The sequence below is a fragment of the Microcaecilia unicolor genome, chromosome 6 (assembly GCF_901765095.1).
Source record: "Microcaecilia unicolor chromosome 6, aMicUni1.1, whole genome shotgun sequence".
NCBI classification, from domain to species: domain Eukaryota; kingdom Metazoa; phylum Chordata; class Amphibia; order Gymnophiona; family Siphonopidae; genus Microcaecilia; species Microcaecilia unicolor.
In genome coordinates this window covers 342547670-342575430 of record NC_044036.1, presented here as the reverse complement: position 1 = coordinate 342575430, position 27761 = coordinate 342547670, and the positions used below count along the sequence as shown (strand labels likewise).

Below are 27761 nucleotides of genomic sequence, written 5' to 3'. Positions count from 1 at the left end.
CCTTTCTGCCTGCTCCCGTGTGCCAGGACCTGGATGACTGCATTAACTTTATAACCCGGGTCCCGGCATACAGGAGACGACAGACCAAGAGAGGAGCAGACTCCGGAAGGTAAGGGGGCGGGGAGCAGCGCGGCAGCAGCAGCCCAGGTGGGGGTAGGGGCGGTCTTGCCTGGAGCCCGGCTGTGTCACTCGGCGGCCCTGCCTAGAACAAAACATCCCCCTCCCTAAGTGCTCCAGAAGCAGCTGGAACTCATCATAGGGCAAATAACCAGAGGAGAGATTTCCCCACTCTGTGAAGTGAATTTTCACAACATTCAGAACCAGAACATTGTGGAACTGGTTACTGGACTTCCCAGCATCAGTGGGACATCGGGTTACCAAGCGACTGTTTCATGCCTGCAGCCAGCCTTGTAGAAAAACACTCAGTCCATCACCGATTCAAACACTGATAAATGGAGACAGAAAGCAAAAGGTTTTAGCAGAGAAGGACCTCCCAATGGGCAGCTGTGTTTTTGCACAAGGCCCCATTTTTCAGCCCTAGTGACTTATGCAAATGAGGGTCTGAATGTGTCTCCTGTACATGGCCCCACCCAAAGGCTGGTTACGAAGTGATATATAACAAGAGGGAGGTCACTGGACTTTCCAAATTGGACCTCTTCATACACTATCCACCACCTGGCTCCAGGTGCAGCTGAACTCACCCCCTGCTCCCAATTTCTATGCCCACCCTCACAGAATAAAGGGCAAACAAGCTGTGTCACCCTAGCCCCCTGCAACCCACTGGGACCTGTCCATGACTGTGGGTATCCCCTGCAGGCACAAGCCACAGCCCGCTGGGACCTTCCCGTGACCATGTGTATCTCTGCAGGCACAAGCCACAGCCCGCTGGGACCTTCCCGTGACCGTGTGTATCTCTGCAGGCACAAGCCACAGCCCGCTGGGACCTTCCCGTGACCGTGTGTATCTCTGCAGGCACAAGCCACAGCCCGCTGGGACCTTCCCGTGACCGTGTGTATCTCTGCAGGCACAAGCCACAGCCCGCTGGGACCTTCCCGTGACCGTGTGTATCTCTGCAGGCACAAGCCACAGCCCGCTGGGACCTTCCCGTGACCGTGTGTATCTCTGCAGGCACAAGCCACAGCCCGCTGGGACCTTCCCGTGACCGTGTGTATCTCTGCAGGCACAAGCCACATCTTCTCAACCCCCGAACCACAACCAAAGAATAGAGTCTGTGCTCTCTCTCACTCATGCTGGCAGGTCCTGCTAAGGTTTCTATAAATGTGGAGCAGTACCATGCTAATATACTTCAAAGTAAAAAGAGATGCACAGTAAAAGCTTCATGTAGATCTTTTGAAAATCTTTCTAATCTCTCTGACCTGACACCTTGTGTCTTCTAGTGTAGCTCATGCAGCACCTGAAGGTCCGAGTTCAAAACAATGCAAACTGAAGTCTTAAAAAACACAGAAAAAGGGTTTGTGCTGGCGAACTGCAGCCCCCTCCCTGCACAGGCGTTGAATACTTGCTCTCTTACGGGGGGGGGGGGGGGCTTATGTTCCCTATTTTGCCATATAATTTTCCTCCTGCACAGGCCGTTTGTCTGAGTCATTTGTGTGCGTGTGGCAGGTTCAACACCTGTTGCAGAACACTGTCAGAGGGCTCCCAACTCTCTCCCTGCAGGTCATCTGTCACTTTCCTTCGTCTTAAGTGACCCAGCCAAGCCCAACTTTCAATCCAAGTGTGGGGAATCCCCTTTGACTCTCAGAATATAAACGATGTATCATAGCTTCATTTGCTGCCTTTCCCTCCCACCCTGCATGCCATGGCTGGATTCCCGTGCATTACTTCTGGTAATGTTGCCAGCTGTCTTGTCCAACTATTTCCTGAAAGTGAAGATATCCCGTGTCTTCAGGCTCCTCTTTCCTTCACCAGGTTTGGGGGACAGGGCTTCCACGATCCCTCCGTACGGGCAGCTCTCATGCTCTGGATGGTATCCTGAACACTCCACAGCAGGGATGTAGCCGCTGTCCCACATTCCAGTACCACACAGCTTACAGAGATCATGGAGGCTGCAGGGGATCTTGGATAACAGGCGGAACTGATACAGCAAACTCCTGGCCTACAGGAAAAGAGAACATACAGCACATCAGTGCTCACCGGAAGGTAAGTGAAGACAGCTCAAATATTGGTGGAAGGGGGTGATGCATTTGTGTCCGAGGAGGGAGGAAGGGAAGGTAGCCTAGGACTCAGTCTTGTAATATATCTACTTTCAAGACAAGCTGAACAGGCTCACCATGGTGCAAACACCGGGTGCTACAGGACTCAGCCCAGACACATACATACATCGCTATCCACAAGGAGATCACGAGGCACAGGCGCTACGGGGCTCAGCTCAAACAGAAACATACACCATTACCTACGAGGGACCACGAGGCACAGACGCTACAGGGCTCAGCCCAGACACATACACCATCTACTCACAAGGAGTCCACGAGGAACAGGCGCTACACATACACCATCTACTCACAAGGAGTCCACGAGGCACAGGCGCTACACATACACCATCTACTCACAAGGAGTCCACGAGGCACAGGCGCTACACATACACCATCTACTCACAAGGAGTCCACGAGGCACAGGCGCTACACATACACCATCTACTCTCGAGGAGACCACGAGGCACAGGCGCTATAGGGCTCAGCCCAGACAAACACCATCTACTCACAAGGAGTCCACGAGGCACAGGCACTACAGGACTCAGCCCAGACACATACAACACTTACTCACAAGGAGACCACGAGACACAGGTGCTACAGGGCTCAGCCCAGACACATACACCATCTACTCACAAGGAGACCACGAAGCACAGGTGCTACAGGGCTCAGTCCAGACACATACACCATCTACTCAAAATGAGACCACGAGGCACAGACGATATAGGGCTCAGTCCAGACACATACACCATCTACTCACAATGAGACCACGAGGCACAGACGATATAGGGCTCAGTCCAGACACATACACCATCTACTCACAATGAGACCACGAGGCACAGGCACTACAGGGCTCAGCCCAGACACATATACCATCTACGCACAATGACACCATGAGGCACAGGTGCTACAGGGCTCAGTCCAGACACAAACCCCATCTACTCACAAGGAGACCACGAAGCACAGGTGCTACAGGGCTCAGTCCAGACACAAACCCCATCTACTCACAAGGAGACCACGAAGCACAGGTGCTACAGGGCTCAGTCCAGACACATACACCATCTACTCACAAGGACACCACGAAGCACAGGTGCTACAGGGCTCAGTCCAGACACATACACCATCTACTCACAAGGACACCACGAGGCACAGATGCTACAGGGCTCAGTCCAGACACATACACCATCTACTCAAAATGAGACCACGAGGCACAGACGATATAGGGCTCAGTCCAGACACATACACCATCTACTCACAATGAGACCACGAGGCACAGACGATATAGGGCTCAGTCCAGACACATACACCATCTACTCACAATGAGACCACGAGGCACAGGCACTACAGGGCTCAGCCCAGACACATATACCATCTACGCACAATGACACCATGAGGCACAGGTGCTACAGGGCTCAGTCCAGACACAAACACCATCTACTCACAAGGAGACCACGAAGCACAGGTGCTACAGGGCTCAGTCCAGACACAAACACCATCTACTCACAAGGAGACCACGAAGCACAGGTGCTACAGGGCTCAGTCCAGACACATACACCATCTACTCACAAGGAGACCACGAAGCACAGGTGCTACAGGGCTCAGTCCAGACACATACACCATCTACTCACAAGGAAACCACGAGGCAGAGGCACTACAGGGCTCAGTCCAGACACATACACCATCTATTCAAAAGAAGTCCACGAGGCACAGGCACTACGCACAATGACGATATAGGGCTCAGTCCAGACACATACACCATCTACTCACAAGGAGACCACGAAGCACAGGTGCTACAGGGCTCAGTCCAGACACATACACCATCTACTCACAAGGAGACCACGAAGCACAGGTGCTACAGGGCTCAGTCCAGACACATACACCATCTACTCACAAGGAAACCACGAGGCAGAGGCACTACAGGGCTCAGTCCAGACACATACACCATCTATTCAAAAGAAGTCCACGAGGCACAGGCACTACGCACAATGACGATATAGGGCTCAGTCCAGACACATACACCATCTACTCACAATGAGACCACGAGGCACAGGCGCTACACATACACCATCTACTCACAAGGAGTCCACGAGGCACAGGCGCTACACATACACCATCTACTCACAAGGAGTCCACGAGGCACAGGCGCTACACATACACCATCTACTCACAAGGAGTCCACGAGGCACAGGCGCTACACATACACCATCTACTCACAAGGAGTCCACGAGGCACAGGCGCTACACATACACCATCTACTCTCGAGGAGACCACGAGGCACAGACGCTACACATACACCATCTACTCACAAGGAGTCCACGAGGCACAGGCGCTACACATACACCATCTACTCACAAGGAGTCCACGAGGCACAGGCGCTACACATACACCATCTACTCACAAGGAGTCCACGAGGCACAGGCGCTACACATACACCATCTACTCTCGAGGAGACCACGAGGCACAGGCGCTATAGGGCTCAGCCCAGACAAACACCATCTACTCACAAGGAGTCCACGAGGCACAGGCGCTACAGGACTCAGCCCAGACACATAAAACACTTACTCACAAGGAGACCACGAGACACAGGTGCTACAGGGCTCAGCCCAGACACATACACCATCTACTCACAAGGAGACCACGAAGCACAGGTGCTACAGGGCTCAGTCCAGACACATACACCATCTACTCACAAGGAGACCACGAAGCACAGACGATATAGGGCTCAGTCCAGACACATACACCATCTACTCAAAATGAGACCACGAGGCACAGACGATATAGGGCTCAGTCCAGACACATACACCATCTACTCACAATGAGACCACGAGGCACAGGCACTACAGGGCTCAGCCCAGACACATATACCATCTACGCACAATGACACCATGAGGCACAGGTGCTACAGGGCTCAGTCCAGACACAAACACCATCTACTCACAAGGAGACCACGAAGCACAGGTGCTACAGGGCTCAGTCCAGACACAAACACCATCTACTCACAAGGAGACCACGAAGCACAGGTGCTACAGGGCTCAGTCCAGACACAAACACCATCTACTCACAAGGAGACCACGAAGCACAGGTGCTACAGGGCTCAGTACAGACACATACACCATCTACTCACAAGGAGACCACGAAGCACAGGTGCTACAGGGCTCAGTCCAGACACATACACCATCTACTCACAAGGAGACCACGAAGCACAGGTGCTACAGGGCTCAGTCCAGACACATACACCATCTACTCACAAGGAGACCACGAAGCACAGGTGCTACAGGGCTCAGTCCAGACACATACACCATCTACTCACAAGGACACCACGAAGCACAGGTGCTACAGGGCTCAGTCCAGACACATACACCATCTACTCAAAATGAGACCACGAGGCACAGACGATATAGGGCTCAGTCCAGACACATACACCATCTACTCACAATGAGACCACGAGGCACAGACGATATAGGGCTCAGTCCAGACACATACACCATCTACTCACAATGAGACCACGAGGCACAGGCACTACAGGGCTCAGCCCAGACACATATACCATCTACGCACAATGACACCATGAGGCACAGGTGCTACAGGGCTCAGTCCAGACACAAACACCATCTACTCACAAGGAGACCACGAAGCACAGGTGCTACAGGGCTCAGTCCAGACACAAACACCATCTACTCACAAGGAGACCACGAAGCACAGGTGCTACAGGTCTCAGTCCAGACACATACACCATCTACTCACAAGGAGACCACGAAGCACAGGTGCTACAGGTCTCAGTCCAGACACATACACCATCTACTCACAAGGACACCACGAGGCACAGATGCTACAGGGCTCAGTCCAGACACATACACCATCTACTCACAAGGAAACCACGAGGCAGAGGCACTACAGGGCTCAGTCCAGACACATACACCATCTATTCAAAAGAAGTCCACGAGGCACAGGCACTACGCACAATGACGATATAGGGCTCAGTCCAGACACATACACCATCTACTCACAATGAGACCACGAAGCACAGGTGCTACAGGGCTCAGTCCAGACACAAACACCATCTACTCACAAGGAGACCACGAAGCACAGGTGCTACAGGGCTCAGTCCAGACACATACACCATCTACGCACAATGACACCATGAGGCACAGACGATATAGGGCTCAGTCCAGACACATACACCATCTATTCAAAAGGAGTCCACGAGGCACAGGCACTACAGGGCTCAGCCCAGACACATATACCATCTACGCACAATGACACCATGAGGCACAGACGATATAGGGCTCAGTCCAGACACATACACCATCTACGCACAATGAGACCACGAGGCACAGACGATATAGGGCTCAGTCCAGACACATACGATATAGGGCTCAGTCCAGACACATACACCATCTACTCACAAGGAGACCACAAGGATCAGGCACTACAGGGCTCAGCCCAGACACATACAACACCTACTCACAAGAAGACCACAAGGCACAGGTGCTACAGGGCTCAGTCCAGACAGACACATACACCATTACCCAAGAGGAGACCACGAGGTACAGGAACAACAGTGCTCAGTCCAGACACACACATAAACCGTTACCCAGGGAGGCTGGACATAAACCAGTAACAAAAATCGAAGAGCTTGGCCCTGAACAGCAAAATCTCTTACCTTCCTCAAGACCAGTTCCCCGTTCATATGCATGGCCAAGTTGCTAAAATGCAACAACATCTGGTCAGTGGGCAGCTGCTGCTCGATGACATCGTCCCCATAAATGCAAATGATGGCCACACAGATAAAGAGATGGAAATAGTCTGTCTAGAGAGAAAAAGATTAATTGCAGGACATTATGAGCTGTTATGGGCTCCTCTGAAGTGACCGCACCCTCCTGTAGTACAACGGTGATTCATAAAGGTATTGTTAAGGGAGGAACAGGGCTACTGTACGTTCTAGAAGCATTGCTGCTTTGGCTATTTCACATCCTATCGGGGTCCAACCAGGATGTAGGACGTGTATCTCTGCACTGCACTGTAGATCCAGGGATGTGACCCTTGGAAGCATTGTCAACTCAAAATAGCAAAAGGTTTGTCAAGTCTTGGGGAAAAAAAATGGTCACTCCTTGCCGGGAACCTTTTGCCTTTCACCATCTTTCTTCTTACCATCCTGATCCCCTTCCCCAATTTTCTCTCCATCACATCTTTTGTTCACTGTATTCTGATCTGAGGGAGGGGTGGTAACTCCCCAAAACTAGTCAAAGTGTACAATAAAACAATCACCTTACACAATTTTTTTTTGTTTTAATTTCCAAGCCTGTAATACAGAGATATTACTGTCAGCCGGGACATATTTCACGTATTGCGAACGAACCTGTTACTATTCCCATGCCACTGTGGTTAAACTCCCTGCAATGACAGTTCTTAATGCTGCTCAATACTAACCCCCTCATTCTAGCACGTGAGTTTCTAAATCCACATTACCTTATGTAAAATGAATTTATCTTGTTGGGCAGACTGGATGGACCGTACGGGTCTTTATCTGCCGTCATCTACTACATTACTATATCTGCATGTTACAGGGTAAACTATAATCTTAGTGCGCAAATGCAGGAGGCCATTTATGGAGGGAGAACGGGCGTCTCCCACAATTACAAACACGTTACGTAAAAGTGGCGTTTACACACTCACGTGCTGAAACTTATGCCTGCCACGGTGCCAACGAGAGCAGCTCAATGGGGTTGGAGGAGTGGCCTAGTGGTTAGGGTGGTGGACTTTGGTCCTGGGGAACTGGGTTCAATTCCCACTGCAGGCACAGGCAGCTCCTTCTGACTCTGGGCAAGTCACTTAACCCTCCATTGCCCCTGGTACAAAATAAGTACCTGAATATATGTAAACCGCTTTGAATGTAGTTGCAAAAACCTCTGAAAGGCGGTAGATCAAGTCCCAATTCCCTTTCCCCCTTTCCCTTATGACATCACAATATCAGAAGTGAGCCAAGTATCAGGCAATCAAGCCATTGTGACATCACTGATGAGGTTGGCTCTTATTGGTGGAATGAGTGGAGGAGTAGCCTAGTGGTTAGTGCAGTGGACTTTGATCCTGGGGAACTGGGTTCAATTCCCACTGCAGCTCCTTGTGACTCTGGGCAAGTCACTTAACCCTCCATTGCCCCAGGTACAAATAAGTACCTGTATATAATATGTAAGCCGCACTGAACCTGCTATGTGTGGGAAAGCGCGGGGTACAAATGTAACAAAAATGAAATAAATAAAAAATGTTAATGTGTAAATACCGACTTCTGTTGGCATTATGTAACAGAATCTGGGAGTCTGGATCCCATTCTAGAAATCTGCTCTTAAGTGTCCAGCGTTTTGGAGCTTTTTACACAATTGCACTTCAGGGAGCAGCAGTTACCACATGTCACAGCACCCACAGCAGTGTGAGGAGTTGGCCTCATGGATTCCTGCTGTTCACAAAGTCACAGTGCTACCTGAAGGACAGGAAGAAACCGGAAAGTGGCTTGTCAGCCCCTACAAACTCACTCTTCGTGGAGGAGCCAGGCAATGGCAGGAGCTGGGACTGAACAAGGAACGGATCAGTCCATGAGGATCTATTAGCAACCGGAGCTGGCTGCTCTATGGGACATGATGCTGTGTTGCTAGCTCATTTTATGCTCTCCTCTGTCTAAATGTTACTACCCCTGTGATATGACTGGGAAGGGCAATCTTTAAGTTATGCACCCCGATAAAACCAGCCTCCACCAATATGGCTGGGGGTATCCGCAGTTGTCACAGTGTGTACACTTTTCACTGCATCATGGGGCACTTCTGTGAGCGTTGAGTTTTCAAATGAGCGCCAAGGCCTAATTGTTAGTGCCTCGGGCTGCAGACCTGGGGAACCGGGTTCGATTCCCACTGCTGCCCGACAGTCAGCGGTGGGTTGAGATGCTGAGGAAGGGGGTTCAATTCCCTCCGCAGCTCCGTGTGACCCTCCATTGCCCCAGGTACAATAAATAAGGACAGTGAGCCCATCAGGGACAGTGCAAAGTACCTGTAACAGAAATTGTAAACCGCATAGTCGCTTCAGGGATCACTTGCGGTGTATCAAGTGCTGAAAAAATAAACAAACAAACAGCCAGCACAGAGAATGTGGATGTGTTTAACATGCACTTTTGCGCTCGCTGTGCAAGCAGTCTGAAATAGTAGTGAGAAAACCCCATTCTCTTCCCCCAGCCGTACACGCACACAGAGGCCTAACCTGATAGTGAGCCCAGCAGGCCTCCCATATGTGCAGCGCTTCAGCATCTGGAAACTCGCGTTTAAAACACAGGAGAATCCACCGATGGCAGAAAAGCATCTGCAGGCCATCCTCCCCCAGGGAGAAAAGGTGCTGGTAAAACCGTGGGTCCATCAGCCGCAGCAGCTCCCTTAGGTACATCTGAAACAAGGCAGAAAGTGCCACGATGAACGCACAGTTCGAAGACCGGTACTCGAGGGACAGAGAGCCTAGTGGCCCAGCAGAAACCTCACCAGCTGCCTCTCCATGTCTTCATCCCGGGGAGAGCTAACAAAGATTGTGTTGTGCATCAAACCCACAAAGCACCAGAAGGAGTCCGATTCATCCAGCACCTCGGCAAGGATAGGGGCAACCAGATCGGACATCCCTTGAGAGTAGCCAATGGTAGGATTGTACATGGCATAGTTTAGCAAAATCCTCCTGCAGACAAGAGAAACAGAATGAGATGGTGACAACAGGCTGCTCAGGGCTGTGTACAGGACAGTTTTGCTCATAACAGGGGCCATGTCTCATCATCATTTTTCTTCCCAAGTAGCTGTCCTGTATACTCACTAATATCACACATTTTGGCACAGACCCTCTTACTGCAGGCGCTAATCATCGTTAGAATATATTCTACCAGCCCTGACTCGGGTCACAAACAGGCAGCTTGCCTTTCTAGAGCTAGACGGACATTTCGTTATGCTGATCAGACAGTTAATGTGACATTATTCAGACCACTGGAATCACACACTGTTTTTATAAAGAGCTCACAGGAGTCCGGTCTGGCTTTTGGTCGGAAGGTACGTGTGCCTGACCTTTAAGAAACATTACCGCATTGTCTCCACATTCGGGTTGTCCTCTCCTCTGAAGAACTGATTACTGCGATCTGTCCGAACCACATCTTTGTCAACTGTAAACTGAACGGTCCGCCAAAACTCTTTGTGCTCCTGTGGTGACATAGCTAGTCTGGACAGAGAAAGAACACAGAAAGTGAATAAAAAGCAGCGGAGATTCCCACTGCCAGGAGAAAAGGCTCTAAACTCAGATACAAGAAAATACTTCCGTTACGATGATGCAGCTTCATTGGCCTTAATGCAAACCAGATAAACAGTTAAGATTTTAGAACAAGGTCAGCACAAAGACCATCTGAAAATTCTAGGGGGTTCCCTTACCTCTTCTGCTGGATCTGAAAGTACTCCTGCCTCTTTTGCAGCCGCAGTGCCTCCCGCTCCTCCGAGGAGGATTCGCAGCTGTAATAGCCTAGAAGGAATGGCCACACCTCACCACGGATCGATACATCAATCCCCCCAAAGAAAATAGCCTTGGGGGAGAGAAGAAAGAACTTATCACTACAGAGAAAAGGAAAGGACTGCAGCTAGTCAGCAGGATTCAAAGCCGTGCTCACTGCTACTACACACCCCGACCCACCTTACGCAATTTGTACTCCTCTTCCACCTGCCCACACTCATTCAGGTGACACAACCAGGCAGAGACATCCAGGCGTTTGTACATGTTCTCTTCTGGGTGCGTCTCGGAGGAAGGCAGGTTCGGACGCCTGATGGAGAACTGCAGGCAAGACTTTTCATCCAGCACCTGCTGAGGGAACATCAGATGAGTGACCATCTGCACCCTGCATGCCCTTGCTTTTATGTTAAAAAAAAAAGTCAATAAAAGGGGGGGGGGGGGATTAACATTCCAAGAACTTTGTAGGCATTAAAAAAAACATCCCCAAAATAAAAAGCACCCTTTCAACCATCACAGGTAAATATATTATTTAAAATGCAGAGAACAGCCCACTAGAATACAAAAACAGACATCCAAAAGATATCCAGTGGCTATACTGATCCAAAATGCTCCTGCTTCTAAAATACAATTGATATTTGGAAGGTGAGGACTCAAGACTTCTGCTACCATAATTCAGAAAGCCAAACTCCTGCCACTGCAACCACACACCATCACAAACTTGTGTTTAAGGAGAAATTAAGTCCCATCTGATCATTTACTTTCCATTAGTCCTTCCCACTATTCCAGAACCTGTGGGGTAGTTGTGTCCATCAACCAGCAGGTGGAGACAGAGAACTGAAAAGTGAGCTAAGACATATCTTTCTTGGCATCCAGTCCAGCTCCTCAGTATTTATTTAGACAAGCCGTACGGATAAACTCAGAACACACACAACCACCTTAAACAATTCGCTAACGTAACACTAACCAGACAAGCAAACATATGTGGACCGCTCTCTCATCTCTGGACAGCTTGTAGAGAAGAAGAGAAATGCAGGAAGCAACATGCAAGGTGACCGTCATTATTTGGCCCATTACTTTGCACCAACTAAACATCTCAGAAACTTCAGGCGGGCCTCTGAATAGTGGGAAGGACTAATGGAAAGAAAATTATCATCAGGTAAGACCCAATTTCTCCTTCCATTATGTAGCTTCCCACTATTCCAGAGCCTGTGGGATGTTCAAAAGCAACCCCTAGAGTGTTAGGGATCCTGGCGTCACTGTCCCGAGGATCAAAGCCCTAAAACTGGCTTCCGAGCGCACCTCAACGTCCACCCTATAGTATTTGGGAAAGGTATGCAATGTCTACCATATCATCGCCTTACAAATATGCACTCAAGACAGTAAGGTAGTCTCTGCCCAGGATGTTGCCGAATGCTTTGTAGAATGAGCACACAAGGCCCGCTGTCGCGATAGTCTCCTTTGGCCATCTAGCAATTGTGGGCTTGGAAGCCACGAGGCCAAGCCTCTGTTTACCAAAACCACAAACAGTCTGTCTGATTTGCAAAATTCAATCGTGACTTCCAGATATCTAACGAGGATCCTATGCACAATGAGAAAATTCAAGGAAGAATACCGAGCCTCTTCATCTTCTCTGCAAAAGGACAAAAGCTACACAGATTGGTCAAGAGGAAATGCTGATACCACTTTTGCAAGAAAGGAAGGAACAATGCACATCTGTATTCATAAAGGCTAAATTAAAAAATTATACATACATTAGGTGACACCTTTTTATTGGACTAATTCAATACATTTCTTGACCAGCTTTTAGGAGCTAAAACCCTCTTCCTCAAGGCAGAACAGAATGAGCAAAAATCACATTAGCCAAAAACCTAAATGAATTACGGGGAGGGGAAAGCATTCACCTAACGGAACGAGAAGGATAAACTCACAGACACAACACACACCACACTGGAGGACTCTTTGGAAATTTGCTGTTAAGGCCTCCTTTAATTTAAAAACGAACACATACCACGGAGTGGACCAAGGAGACGCCTCTATGGGAGGGGGGGGGCACCTTTTGGGACCAGAGCTCTGAAGCAGGAAACTTTAACAGAACCCAGGAATATAAGACTGTTGAAATTAAAATGATCTGATGCTTCAGAACTGGTGAGAAAGAAAGCCTGAACTTTTGCTCAGGCCTAACGCATTAGGAACCCCCAAAAAATTCCAGTGCTGGTCACCTCCTGATCACCCAACCACCTCCCCAGCTTTTCCCCTTCAGCATGTTCTTTCAAATGCCTTTTATAGTTCATTTGTAGTTTCTGCTATTGTTCTGATCTGAGGAAGTTAGTAAGAAAATGGTTTAATAAGTCAGTCTAATAAAAGAGAATCGCCTTAAATGTATATACACTTCATTTCCAGACCTGAAATAGGGTGATTAAGTTGCTAGCAGGGTCATATTTTACGCCGTGAAAGAGCCTCATCTCTGTATTACATGTCTGTCTGAAGATGTGAGAGGGAAGGTGACAGTCCGTCCCATCCCCGGTCAAACTCCGTCCCATTTGCCACCAACTGAAAGGAGTCTGTTGTAAAAATAACGCCTGGGAGATACAGAAGCTGCCCACTCAGCTCCTCCTTAAACCAACCCATAGAAAGAGCAAGATTAATTATCCTCAATTAAATTGAATTAGAGTGGCAGCAAGCGCCTTCATCTTAAACTCATTTCGCTGCCTCCCACATGCTGCTGGAGAATAAAGCTTTCTGTGTAATAGGAAAGGCGGCAATAAATTTTATGCCATAGGTCACCCTTGGCTCCGCTGCCTGGGTAGTCACAAGCCCAGCACAAAATCCTATCTGACGTTTAATTTAAAAATCAACATTTGCTCAATGCAAAATGCAATGGGGGGGAGGGGAGAGAAACAGTGGGGCGTCAATCTTGCTAATGCTAAGCCACTGTAAGAAGCGCTGTTGAGAGAGAGAGAGAGAAACATGGCAGGCCAGCTCCTTGCATTATTTACAAGGGCTCTAATGCTGCTCCAGGCTGCTCTATCGCTATCCAGAGCTGACAAAAAGGAGCCCTGCTCCGGAGCATGCAGGACTATCTGGGGTGGCCATGTTTCTACCCGTCCAGTATAGCGAGCAGAGCTCTTCGCAGACACTCCTTGCTTTCTAACTTAACCGAGTAGCCAGCAGATTAGAAAGGATCTTCTCTATTTGCTCCGAAAAAGCCCAAGGAGTTCTAAATATATCTCTGCCGATAATGCTGACCTCACACTCTTGCATCGATTGTGACTTTCGGATGTAGGAAGACTCCTGCTTGCTGGATCATAGATCGCCTACTCTCACTCCAGTATTTAGCCTTCCAGTAAGGGGCTCCATTCATTGAGGTACTTGGGGGTAATGACTGATTGCCAGTTATCTTTCACAGACAATTTCAAGCGTTGAGACAAAGCTTTGTTTTGTCAGAGATTTTGAGGATTTAACGTTGCATACACTGTTCCGCTGTCTACTAATCTGACATCTTGACTATGGTAATTGCTGTCTATACTGGAGTCTGTAGCTCTAACGTGAAGCACCTACGCACACTTCAGAAAGCAGCAGAGCCTGTAGATTCAACTGTGACACTTCTCTTTCTACCACAGGACAGAACTCAACGTTTTAGCTCTTTATGAGAATAATCCACCCTATCTGTCCTTATTAACCGTTCTGTATTCAGCAGGACAAATACCAAGTCGTTTCATGATCAAATACACATCAACATATGCATCCAGCTTCTCCTACATCAGCGCACAACTTTGGAACACACTACCAAAAGCCGTGAAAACAACGTACGACCGCCTAAACTTCCGGAAATCACTCAAAACCAACCTGTTCAAGAAGGCATACCCCATCGACCCAACCTAAATGCCTAAACCTTGCAACATAACGAAACAAGGCCGGAACTGACATTGCACAACTCTTCCTCTCTACGAATCCCCAATGTGTCTACAACTCATGAACCTTATAAACTTATTCGACCACAATAACTCTATGCATTTGTTTTCTCTGCCGGAGTTGGCGAACGCCGCTACGGAACTATGTAAGCCACAGTGAGCCTGCAAATAGGTGGGAAAATGTGGGACACAAATGAAACAAATAAGTAAATAAAAATAAATAAATCATAGACTGGAAAGACCTACTCCTACCAAAGCCTGTTAATGTTTGGTTTTAAGCACAAGAAGTTGGTTTGTAAAAGGCAGCAGTGATGATTTAACGACACGTGTTATCCACCTATAGACATTATTCTACTCTAAATCTATTAGGTAACCCTGAAGTAAGGCGAATTGTGGAAATAATATGTGAACATGTTAGTGAGCAAAAATAGAGCGGCTCCAGTATTGGAAAACAATGCTGTGAAAAGGGAATAAAAATAAACTCCACGTGAGGGAATAACACCTAATGGAGGTACCATCTATTGTCAACTGGTGTTTTGAGTGCATATGGAAAGATGTCGTTGGGAAAAATAAATAAAAGGTGTATAATCTATGTCCATATTCAGACCTTGAGGTACTAGTGTTTGCATTTGAAAGATGAGCCGTTGTTATTTGGTCTGTTATTTTTCTTCGCCAGTTCCCTTTTAAAATTTAAAAAACAAAAATTTTTAATCCACAGAGTGACCCGCCATATGCCCATGAGCTACCAAAGGTGCAGATTCCATTTTTCTGTTAAGACAGCTACAATGTTCTGTTATTCGTGTCTTGATTAATCTCTGTTATTGACAGGGGCCTTGTATAATATAAAAAACTAGAACAATTACAATCAGAATGACGAGAGAGCTTATATTCACGTCCAGTGACCAGAGTCTTGAATGAAGTAAGCTCCAATGCATGTTGGCATACACTGCAAGTGTCCTGGTTGAATTTCTTCTGGATGACCAGAAGAAAGATCGGGGAGATTGGTTGGAATGAGTATCTCCATAAGATTTCTCTCCTTAGTATAAGCAATAACCAAACGTTTGTCTCTAAAGCAGGTGAGTCCTTCTAAAATATGTCAATGGTGTCTAATGGAGCACTGTACCTGGCTTGCAAAGTGTGAAAATCTGAGCGTGCATATAATGTCTGGTGTAGGTCGTTCTTTTCTTATATCAAGTAATGCTTCTCGGTCCTCGCTTGTGGGCTTTATTTAGCCTCTCTCAATGTGTTGTACTGGGTATCCCCTGCTTTTTAATCTATATGCCATAATGCTGGACTGCTCATTGAAATCATCATAGTCAGAACATATTCTCTTCAATCGTATGAATTGGCATGGGGTAGATTCTTTTTAAAGGTTGTAATGATGGCAGCTGTCGAAATGAAGAAAAGTGTTCCGGTCAGTGGGTTTTCTGTAAAAGAGATATGGTAAAATGATATTCATCTTTTTTAATGAGCAAATCCAGGAAGTTGATTTCCGATTCATGGTACTGAATTTTAGATTGTCATCCCGGGTGTTGAGCCAAGTAAAGAAGTTGTTTGATGTACTGGTGTCTCCTCTCCAAACCAAAAAAGATGTCATCAATAGACCTTTTGCAAAGGGCCACATCCTCTTTGTATAGATGATCTTCTAAAAATATTTTCTCAACGTTTGCAACATACAAATTTGCCAGATTTGGGGGCCTTTTGCTTGTTGATAAAGCAAAAATAATAATTGGTAAAGGCAATGCTAGCATATGTAAGAATAAGTCTGCTTGGGATTCATCTATGTGTGGTGAAGTCCTCAATGATCTGGAGGGCCTCTAGCTGGAGAATATTGGTATAGAGTGTCAAGTATATCTGTGAGGGCTCCATCAAATTCTTGTAGCAGATTAATCATGTGCGAAGAATCTTGGATATACGATGAAATCAGTGGCACAGAGGGCCTGAGAAAAAAGTCTACAAAAAATGACAATGGTTCCAAAACAGAACCGTTTCCAGAGATGATGGATCTACCTGGTGGTTCAGTGATGGATTTATCAGTCTTCAGTACTAAATAAAACAGTTGGAATGACAGGATTGGATACCTGAAGGAACCTACATTCTTTAGCAGTCAAAAAACCAGCTTTGGAGGCAACGTTGATAACAACTGTAATATGTCTTTATGTAAGGCCAATGTGGAATCAGAAGGCAATAGAACATAATATCTATCACTAAGTTGTTTCTCTATCTCCGTAATGTAATCTCTATGGTTAAGGATCACCATACCTCCTCCTTTATCCACTGGTTTTATCACTATCTCTGTGTTTTTGGCTAAACAATCAAGCGCAGATCGATCATCTCAACGAGATTGTAGAAATGGGGTTTGTCTCTTTTGTTCAATTGTCTTAAGGTCTTGTTCTACACAGGAGTTAAACACTTGGATCGGGAAGTCCTTTGGTCCAAGAGGTAGCCAGGTGGATGGATTTTTGACTACGGAAGTATATATACTGGGAAGTTTGGGGTTTTGTTTTTTTTTTGAGAGAAAGACTGTATGATCTGTATTTTCCTGGAAAATTTGAAGAGATCCACCCTGGTCCAAAAGGCATTATATTAAGCTGTAGGGATGAACGAGAGACCTTTTTGTAGAACATTGGATTCTGCCTCTGTCAGAGTGGTATCGAAGAGGTTAAAAATGGGAATATTCATCTCCAACTGTCCAGGCGACCTCATCTATTCAATGATGGATAGAATCTGCCTAGGCTCCTGACTCTTCTGTGTCCTCTTCCTCTGAATGGTAAATCTGTTCCATGCTTGAAGATGGTCTTGTGATGAATTTTGGAAACATGATTGTATTTCCCAATGCTCCTTCTGCCAAATTCTCCCTAAAATAGATGGTTGGGGATAAGACTGGCTCAGGTGATTGGTGAGATTGTTGTAAGCACTAGTGGATTAACTAAGACAGGTGTATTATTGGGGCTACTGAGGGGTGATGTGTACAAATCACCTGATTCACTTCGAACTACTCCAGTCCCTATTGAACAGTGTCGGAAGCAAGACTGTTGCGATCCTTCTCTGTCTGGCTTAGGCATTAACTCTTTCCCTTCTTTTGACTATGGTAAGGTCTAGCCTTTGAAAAGGGATAAACAGATCCCCTCTTATAATCTACCTCGTCCCTTAGAAATGTATTCCTTTTCACTTCTTTAAATGTCATGTTTAAATATATCTGACCTCTGGTTAACATCACTCCATGGTGCAACCACACCTTGCATATAGGAAGCCGCATCTTAAAACAGATAGAGCAGAATTAGGAAAGGTTTGAAGAAGGGCAACCAAAATAATAAAGGGGATGGAATGTCTCTCATATGAAGAAACACTTAAGAGGTTAGGACTCTTCAGCTTGGAAAAGAGATGGCTGAGGGTGGGGTGGGGGAGGGGGGCAATATGACCGAGGCCTACAAAATCCTAAGAAGTATAGAACGGGTAAACTTAAATCAATTTTTTACTCTTTCAAGAAGTAAAAAGACTAAGGGGCACTCAAGGAAGTCACATGATACTACTTTTAAAACAAACAGGAGGAAATATTTTTTCACTCAACGAATAGTTAAGCGCTGGATCTCATTGCCAGAGAATGGGGTATCATCAGTTAGTGTATCTGGGTTTAAAAACGTTTTGGAAAAGTTCATAGTCTGCTATTGAGGTAGACATGGAAAAAGCCACAGCTTGTCCTTGGGATCAGTAGCATGAATCTTGCTACTATTTGGGATTTTGTCAGGTACCTGTGACCTGGATTAGCCACTGTTGGAAGGAGGATACTGGGCTAGATGAACCATTAGTCTGACCCAGTATGGCTATTCTTACGTTAAGACAATAAAAGTAATTGTTTTTCTTGTTAATTTTCCCCTAATTTGGATCAGTTCTACTTAGGTCGTCCAGGGCAGCAAATATCTAACATTTTCCAGAAAAACAGTACAAGTCAATTACAAATGTTTGTTTGTTATTCAAATCTATTCATAAATATTCATGAGAGCTATCCTAATACCTCAACACAGAAGTAGCTCTGAAGGAGCAGTGTTGATCATTGGACCTAGGGTGGCCCAGCTCCTACCCAGCCTATCCGCCATGACCTCAGCCTTCTCACCTCACCCTTATTTCTGGCCCCAAAAAACCTCGTATCCCACAATGCAGAGGGGAAGCAAGGCTATGAATTAGGAAAGAGAACTCTGGCCAACATACAACATATCCTCCTGTATAAGTTAGGAATTTAGCCCTAAAATTAAGCATAAAAATCAAGTTTTATTTAAACAAAGGTAATACTGAAAGCCACCTTGCCTCCTCCCATGCCCAACATCTTCCCTTCCCCTCATTTTCTTAACCCTCCAGAGGTCAGTGTCTCCAATCCTCTCCCTCAATGAGCTGGGGGTAGGTGGTCCTTATATACTCGTCTTGTATTTGACTATTTTAAGCATATGGAGGCACTGCCAGATTGGTCTATGGACTTTTAAAACACTATCCCCCCCCCCCTTTTAATTGTGAATGGTTAATGTTGGAACCTTCTTCACTCTCTGCAAAATTCATACCTTTCCACCTCTTCCTCTACTGCTCCTTCACCACTAGGGTTTGGGTCCAGATAAAAGCTCTTCCTAAGGCATATGGTCCAGCACATTTCCACCTTCTCTGGCCCCCTCTCTCACGTTTTCTTGAGCCCTGCCCATCAAAGCCTTCTTACCTGGTCTTTGAGATGTATTTCACTGCAGTACTTCCACTGGTGGAACACATCAGACAATTTATCCAGGCCACCATGGTGGAAATGAAAGACCTTGTATTGACTTTCTCGACTGGCGACAACTAACTGGCCACTGGTGCACGCCTCATCACTGGGAAAAGAAAGCAAGCAGTCAGCATGAGGCAGCGACAGAATTCAAATCTGAAGGAAGGATTGGGTCCAGTCTGGGAGCAAAAAGTTACCACCCAGCCAAGGCAAGATGGCTTTCCTCTTCCATGCAGTCCTTCTGCAGCTGTCTGCAGCTTACCAAGTACTATCATTCCTGAATCTATAATTGTCAAGGTGGCTTTTCTTACAAAAGTCACAACCTAAACGGTGTTGAAGATGAACACAGACTTGTGCTAAATCCTGATAAAACCGTAATAAATTGGATTAATGCACTTCTTCCCCAACCAAACCTAAAGCCCTTTCTTTTTGATCTTACCCTTACTCCAGTACAAAGATTTCGATATTTGGGTGTGTTTATTGATTCAGGTTTAACTTTTACTGACCAGGTTTCGGCTGTAGTTAAAACAGGTTTTTTTTTGGCTTTAAGGAAACCATGGAGCTCACTTTCAAAGCACTTAGACTTATAAAGTTCCATAGATTACCATAGACCGCTATTAAATGGACTTGGAAAAATTCCGCATTTTTAGGTATAACTTGTCTGGAATGTTTTTACGTTTGGGGAGCGTGCCAGGTGCCCTTGACCTGGATTGGCCACTGTTGGTGACAGGATGCTGGGCTAGATGGACCTTTGGTCTTTCCCAGTATGGCACTACTTATGTACTTATGTCTAAATGCTTTGAAAATATACTCAAATTGTGGTAGACTTTGCTTCCTTTCATACTTTGGTTCATGCCCTACTTGGTCATCTTGATTACTTCGTCTATGTGGGTATTTTCTAAATACTATCTTCAGACCCTTCAGAACACAGCAGTTCGGCTTTTATGCTGAGCCCGAAAATTTGATCATTTGTCCCTGTTCAAAAACCTGTTCAATATCATATTTTATATAACATTTTGTGGCTAACACACAGAACATTTAATCTTGGTAGTCCCGAGCATTTGTCCTCACTTTTAATTCCACTTACACCAACATGACAACCCCTTAAGTTCCTTAATGCCCATCGGATGGTGTTACTGGGCTCTACACAAGCTCGTTACGAGACAACTCGTCATTATGAGTTTTTGGTTTTTTTTACTTTTTAGCCCCAAAACAATGGAACGACCTTCCACAATTCATTCTTGTGGAGCAGCCTTTTACTAAGTTCATTTCATTGTTGGAAACCCGTTTGTTTCAAATTGCCTTTAATAGTTGCTCCTGAGCCTCTGTGCTGGTCTTGGTCCTGTGTCTGTTTACTTTTAGTTTATGTTTCTCTTTCGGTTTGTGCTTGTGTGAACGGTTTTTTTCTACCTGGTGTTCTTTTCTTTGGATCTATGTAAACCGCTGTGATCTGTTTGTCAGTAGCAGTGGTATATCAAGCTTGAAATAAATTAAAAAGAAGACGCATTCCTCGCTGCCCTAGTTTGTGAGTAGCAAAGGAGAGGGAAGAGATGTGGCATAGAAAAGGTTAATGTGATGCCCAAACATGAAAACCCTCTTAACGTAAGCCATGATGAGTAGAGTGGAAGAAAAGTCCTCACCTAAAGAAAAGGCGGAGAGACCGCATCTGCCCCAAGTCCACCCTGAAGACGCCACAGGTCTGCTCCAAGGCCAGAACTTTCTGTTGCTCCTCCCATTTTGGGTTGGCAACTTGGCCGTTACTTTCCTGAAACTGAGAACTGGTGTCTGCACTGGAGGCGGAGCTTGTGGAGCAGGTCATGTGATTGTCACACGTTTCTCTGAAAAGCATAAACACATTAGGGTAGGGTTAGATTAGTATCGCAATTGGCAGGTTCTGTGGGCAAGTACAAACTTTGCGAGTCCTCCAAGGACAGGGAACTACCCTACTGTACCTGAATGTAGCTCACCTTGAGCAGAATCCAAATAAATGAATAAATTTATTAGACTCACAGCTGAATTTTAATGCATACGCTGCTACAATTGTTCAGGGATGTTTTTATCAACTATATTTATTTATTTTCAAATTTATATCCCGCTTTATACAAAGTGGGTTATAAAAAAAAAAAAAAAACAGCTTATGTCCAGGGATTTTTTTGAGGGGGTACTTGGGGGTAGTGAGTACCGGCACCTTTCCCATTGTCTGCTAAAATTGACCTGTGGACCCCAAGTTTTAATGAAAGTGCTCAGGCTCTACACACCAATTCTGCCTTGTCATAGATTCTGTGTCTGGTTGCAGGGGGCCTGGCTATTGTGGGGTGGGTCCCTCACTGATCACCCCACCTCTAAAGGGTGGCCTGGCATTTGAGTACCGGCACCTTTTATGCTAGAAAAAAATGCACTGCTTATATCAGACAAATTAAACAAAAAAGATCACAGGAAAAAGCAAGTCATACTTCACTTCATCTTATCATATTTCTGAACAAGCCTTCATGAAACAATGAGTCTTTAGTACTTTCTGAAATTGTGACATATTAATGCAGCATCTCAAATATCCTGGCAAGTCATTCCAGAGAAAAGGTGCAGCGACAGCAAACGCTCTTTTCTTCGTGTTTCTGCATAATGGTTTGTTGTAATATTTGGAACTCACAACGTGCTTTAGCCGAGACAGATCGCAAAGTGCGAGAGGGAACATACAGTTTCGAAATGTCTTCAAAATAAACGTTTGTAGATCAAAGAACATTTCTTACAGTGTGATCTGTAAGAAATTGGAAGCCAGTGCAAACTTTTTAGGATGGGAGTAATGTGACTGAACTTAGAGGCTGCATGTTACACATTCTGCAGAGCCTGAATTCCAGCAGATGAAATGCCCAGATATAATGAACCATAATAACCAATCCTAGTAAGTTATCAAGCTGTGTACAACTGCTCAAAAGTCAGCTGGTGGCACCATCTCTCTCAATATACTTAAGAACCAAACCTGAAAAAAAGCAACTATTGCTTGCTCTACTTGATTTTGCATTGACAACGTTAAATAGGAAATCCTAAGTTAAGAACACAGGTTTTTACAGAGAACTGAACAGTGCATTTTATCTATCGAAAAAGGTGCCAGTACTCAAATGCCAGGCCACCCTTCAGGGGTGGGGTGATCACTGAGGGACCCATTCCCCAATAGCCAGGCACCCTGCAACCAGACATAGAATCTTTGACAAGGCAGAGAATTGGTGTGTAGACCTTGACCTGTTCCATTAAAACTTGGGGACCATGGGTCAATTTTAGCAGACAATGGAAAAGGTGGTGGTACTCAGTACCCCCAAGTACCCCCTCAAAAAAAGCCCTGGAATTGAACATCCTGATAAAATAGCACCGTTGGTAGGGAAGGATCAATAGATCTCCCAACATTCAAGGCTTCTGTTTTAGCCAAGTTCAAGGATAATTTGTGATCTGCCATCCATTGATTAACGTTATCTAAACATTCTGACAATCATGGTACAGGATTTAGAGAATCAAACTCCAGTGAAAAAAAAAAAAGAATTGAATGTCATCAGCATACATTCTGTAGCAAACCTTCAAATTCTTAAAAACTGTCCCCAAAGAAGTCAGAAACACATTAAACAGCAATGCCTGAGTGTGCTAAGCCTTGAGGGACTCCACGTTTAATTGGATAGTGCTGAGATAGAGCTACGAATTCAAACCTAAAAGGTACAATCTTGTAGATAGGATTTAAACCATTGAAACGGTTCCTCTGATGCCCAGATCATAAAGAGGTTTTAATAATGTGTGGTTGACCATATCAAAAGCTGAGGTGACATCCAGCATGACACATGATCTATCTCTAATCTCAAGTCATTCACTACAGACACTAATAACATGTGTTAAGACTAAATCAATGATTCCTCCCTCTGATTTTCACGCAGTTGTATAAAGTCTTGATTAACTATTGTAACAGTTTGCACCTGGGATTGTCCTCTTCTTGTTTGCGAGACTTGGAAATGATACAACCTGCTGCTGTCAGACTAATTATGGGACTGGCGTGAATTGACCATGCGACCAGCTCAATGAAAACATTGCATTAGTTCCTAATACAGTTCGGATCACAATATTTTATTTATTTGTTGCATTTGTATCCCACATTTTCCCACCTATTTGCAGGCTCAATGTGGCTTACATTGTTCCGACATGGCGATCGCCATTTCCAGAGTGAGAGATACAAGTGGTATTACATTAAAGATCATGATTGACATAGTAGATTAAGCAGTTAGGTATAAAGAGTTCATATTCGGAATGAGGAATAAAGTGGTATTGCGTTAGAGTTCATTCGTGGTAGAGTAGACCTTGGTAGTCAAGTATACAGAGTTAGGCCTTGTCCAGTTCTGGCTTGAGTTTCGTTGTCTGGTATTAGGATGGATCATTTTGGTATGCCTTGTTGAACAGGTTGGTCTTCAGTGATCTCCGAAAGTTAGTTAGGTCGCGCATTTTTTTCACGGCGAGTGGTAATGCATTCCGTAGCTGCATGCTTATGTAGGAGAAGCTGGATGCATATGTTAATTATTATTTAATCCTTTGCAACTGGGGTAGTGGAGGTTTAGGAATGTGTGTGCTGATCTTTCAGCGTTCCTGGGTGGTAGGTCTATGAGGTCTGACATGTAGACCGGGGCCTCACCATAAATGATTTTATGAACCAGAGTGCAGACTTTGAACGTAACACATTCTTTGAGTGGGAGCCAGTGTAGGTTTTCTCTTAGGGGTTTGGCACTTTCGTATTTCGTTTTTCCAAATATGAGTCTGGCTGCTGTGTTTTGGGCTGTTTGGAGTTTCTTGATGATTTGTACTTTACATCCGGCATAGAGTGCATTGCAGTAATCTAGGTGACTTAGCACAATTGATTGTACCAAGCTGCGAAATATTTCCCTTGGGAAGAAAGGTTTTATTCTTTTGAGTTTCCACATTGAATGGAACATTTTCTTTGCTGTATTTTTCGCATGGTTTTCTAGTGTAAGATTTTGATCAATTGTAACTCCAAGTATTTTCAGGCTATCTGAAACAGGAAGGGTATAGTTTGGGGTGTTTATAGTGGTGGGTTTGCTCGTGTTGTGTTGTGATGAGAGGATGAGACATTGTGTTTTTTCTGCGTTGTTTTAAATGAAATGCATCCACCCATGAGTTCATGATTTGGAGGCTGTGATTGATTTCATTTGTGATTTCTTTTAGATCATGTTTGAACGGGATGTAGATCGTGACATCACCTGCGTAGAAGTATGGATTGAGGCCTTGGTTGGATAACGATTTGGCCAGAGGTGTCATCATTAGGTTAAAAAGGGTCGGTGAAAGATGTGATCCTTGGGGTACTCCGCATACTGGTTTCCATGGTGCTGACGTATTCGATTTTGATATCACTTGGTATGTTCTTGTGGTTAGGAAGCCTTTGAACCAACTAAGAACGTTTCCTCCAATCCCTGAAGTATTCTAGAATGTTTAATAATATTTTATGGCTTACCATGTCGAACGCATTGGACATGTCAAATTGTAGGAGAAGTACACTGTTGCCAGTTGCAATTGCTTGTTTGAATTTGGTTAGAAGAGTGATTAGTACTGTTTCGGTGCTGTGGTTGGATCGAAATCCTGATTGAGATTCATGTAGTATTGAGAATTTGTTCAAGTAGTCGGTAAGCTGCTTGGTTATCATTCTTTCCATTAGTTTGGTTGCTAGAGGGATAGATGCTACCGGGCGGTAGTTGGTTATGTCACTTGTTTTTTTTCTTTGAATCCTTAGGTATTGGGGTAAGTAGAATGTTTCCTTTACCCTGTGGGAAAAGTCCGTGTTGTAACATATAGTTCAGGTGCATCATGGTGGGGGAGCGGGGATGAGCCAGAGCGGAGCGTGGCCGCAGCGGCAGACCCGAGAGGACTCGGAGCGGCGGTGGGCGGCGGAGCGTTGACACTGCCATCATGGCCGACGCTCCCCCCCGTGATGGCGGAGGCAAGGAACGAGCATGGGGAGAAGCCAGCAAGGCACGCCACGGGTAAGGGGCGCGACAAGTATGATCTTTTGGTTTGTCTAATTGCAAATTTGTATAATATTTGTGCAATATAAATTGATGACACTTGTTTTTTAAGATATTTTAAAGTATTTCAAGCATTCTACAACTTTACAATCCCACTTGTCCTTTGCGGTCCAGTGGCGCAAAACTAGTGGTGTCTCCTGAGGGAAGATATGATAAAGGTCTATAAAATACTAAGTAGAGTGGAACAGGAAGACGTGAATCGCTTGTTTACTCTCCCAAAATACTAGGACTAGGGAGCAGGCAATGAAGCTACTAAGTAGCAAATTTAAAACGAATCGGAGAAAATATTTCTTCACTCAACGTGTAATTAAACCCTGGAATTTGCTGCCAGAGAATGTGGTAAAAGCAATTAGCTTAGCAGGGTTTAAAAAGGTTTGGATAACTTTCTAGAAGTCCATAAGCCATTATTAAAACGGACTTGGGGCAAATCCGCTGCTTATTTCTAGGATAAACAAAAAAACTATATGGCTTGACTTGCTCCTATTAAGGTATAGGTTACTACAATAAATGGAAAGAGGAGAAAGTCTTTCAGAATATTTGTAATTAGTGTACAGGTGGAGTCTCATATATTTAGTTGCACGGATATTCACATCTCTCCCTTGGTGACTCTATTAACGTGCACAGATTTAATCATTGACTAAAGCCACCTCCACCCTAAAGTTACAATTCATTGAACTTAACATACTAAAAAGTGCAAATATATATATAAATATGTGCAAAAAGACACTTAACTTGCGGAGCATATAAACTCCCTTATTCAGATTGAAGTGTGTAGAAGCCCCGACAGTGCCTGTTTCGCTACGCTTCTTCTGGGGGAACCCACACCATTTAACTGTGTCGTGTCTTAACGAAGCTCCTATTTCTAGGATAAGCAGCATAAAATGTATTGTACTGTTTTGGGATCTTGCCAGGTACTTGTGACCTGGATTGGCCACCGTTGGAAACAGGATACTGGGCTTGATGGATCTTCGGTCTGTCCCAGTACTTATGTACTCCTTTGTGGACCATACTTTACTCGGTCACTGGTAACAATGCGATGTCACTGCTGGACCTTTGCTTTGGAGTAAACTGCCTGGTAATTTATGCTTTTTGTGATCTCTGGATGTATTTAAAAGGAGGTTAACAACTGATTTCTTTTTACTGACATATGCCTGATGGTCGGGTCATTGAGGAACAGGTTCTCTGTTCGACATTTGCTGCACTAATTTCTGTTACCCACTTAGTTGTAAGCAGGATATAAATATTATAAATAAATAAATTTAGAGCTGGTCCCTCCAGAGGTTTGAAGAACACTGACAGAGTGGGCTGGGGTAGGAGAACAGGGCTCTGAGCTGTATCTGTGGATTTCAAAATGTTAATGTCATCAAGTCCAGCAACTTCCAAAAATGCTGTTTTCACTAAAAGCTGACACCCCTTCCCCCCTCCCCAATCACCACAGGATTTCCACTGGTAAAATAGCTCTTTGTAATCTTGTTCCTTTCCTGGAATATTTCTCTGCCTCTGCTTTTATGCCACATAGCCCAACTTAATTCTACAAAATCTGAAGGTGGGCAACGTTTCTTTACTAAAAGAATATATATATCTCTGACCTTATAGACCTGCCAGCAAGAAACACAAAAGGTTCTTCACGCACCTTCTTAAACCTCCACTATCCCAACTGTAAGGGACTTAAATACAAATCATTATATGCATCTAGCTTCTCTCACATCTGCGCGCAACGTTGGAATGCCCTACCGAATGCATTAAAAACAATACACGATCTAATAACCTTCCGGAAGTCACTCAAAACTAACCTTTTCAATGAGACTTATAATAAGAACCCTTCATAAGAGACTCATCATCACATCTGTATTAGAACTTATCAACAATGAACTCCGTAATTTGGTTACTTTAGTCAAACTGTTATCATTTTTCGCTATACCTTATCTCACATTTTGTATATCTGATATGTATTAAGTATTTCTTTCTCTCTCTAATTTTCTTGATACCTTATTCTAATATAATAATTTGCTCCTCCAACATGCCAATCTGTCTCACTGGGATCGTAACCACCTGCTGACGTCACTCCTCCAATGTTCTCCGTCCCCCCTCCCTCCCAGTTCCATGGGACCCTGGAACTAGGAGGGAGGGAGGGAGGGGGGCCTGGAACTCGGAGGGAGGTGGAGGGGGCAGGGGAGAGATGCTGCACATGGATGGATGGAGGGGGCAGGGCACAGAGGACATTGCCTGCATATGGATGAATGCATGGGAGACAGCATAATGCAGGGGAGGGAGGGGACCCTGAAACTCGGAGGGAGGCAGGGAGGGGACGACCCTGGAACTC

General features: G+C 45.2%; 1 protein-coding gene across 6 annotated transcripts in view; it reads right to left on the bottom strand.

Annotated features, from left to right (window-relative positions):
- Positions 1-1550: 1550 nt before the first annotated feature.
- Positions 1551-27761, bottom strand: part of TBC1D16 (TBC1 domain family member 16) — a 57918-nt gene continuing 31707 nt past the window's right edge. For 2 of the 6 annotated variants that reach the window (XM_030208611.1, XM_030208612.1), the window contains exons 4-12: positions 21017-21214; positions 19335-19482; positions 10905-11072; positions 10649-10797; positions 10308-10442; positions 9728-9914; positions 9456-9635; positions 6874-7020; positions 1551-2116 (exon numbers count right to left, since the gene is read on the bottom strand). In XM_030208611.1, the coding sequence (XP_030064471.1) occupies positions 1874-2116; positions 6874-7020; positions 9456-9635; positions 9728-9914; positions 10308-10442; positions 10649-10797; positions 10905-11072; positions 19335-19482; positions 21017-21214 (1555 nt within the window). In that variant the 3' untranslated portion in view covers positions 1551-1873. Of the gene's footprint in view, positions 2117-6873; positions 7021-9248; positions 9636-9727; positions 9915-10307; positions 10443-10648; positions 10798-10904; positions 11073-19334; positions 19483-21016; positions 21215-27761 lie in introns of those variants that run through there. The other 4 variants (XM_030208613.1, XM_030208614.1, XR_003942682.1 and 1 more) reach the window with 4 other exon arrangements.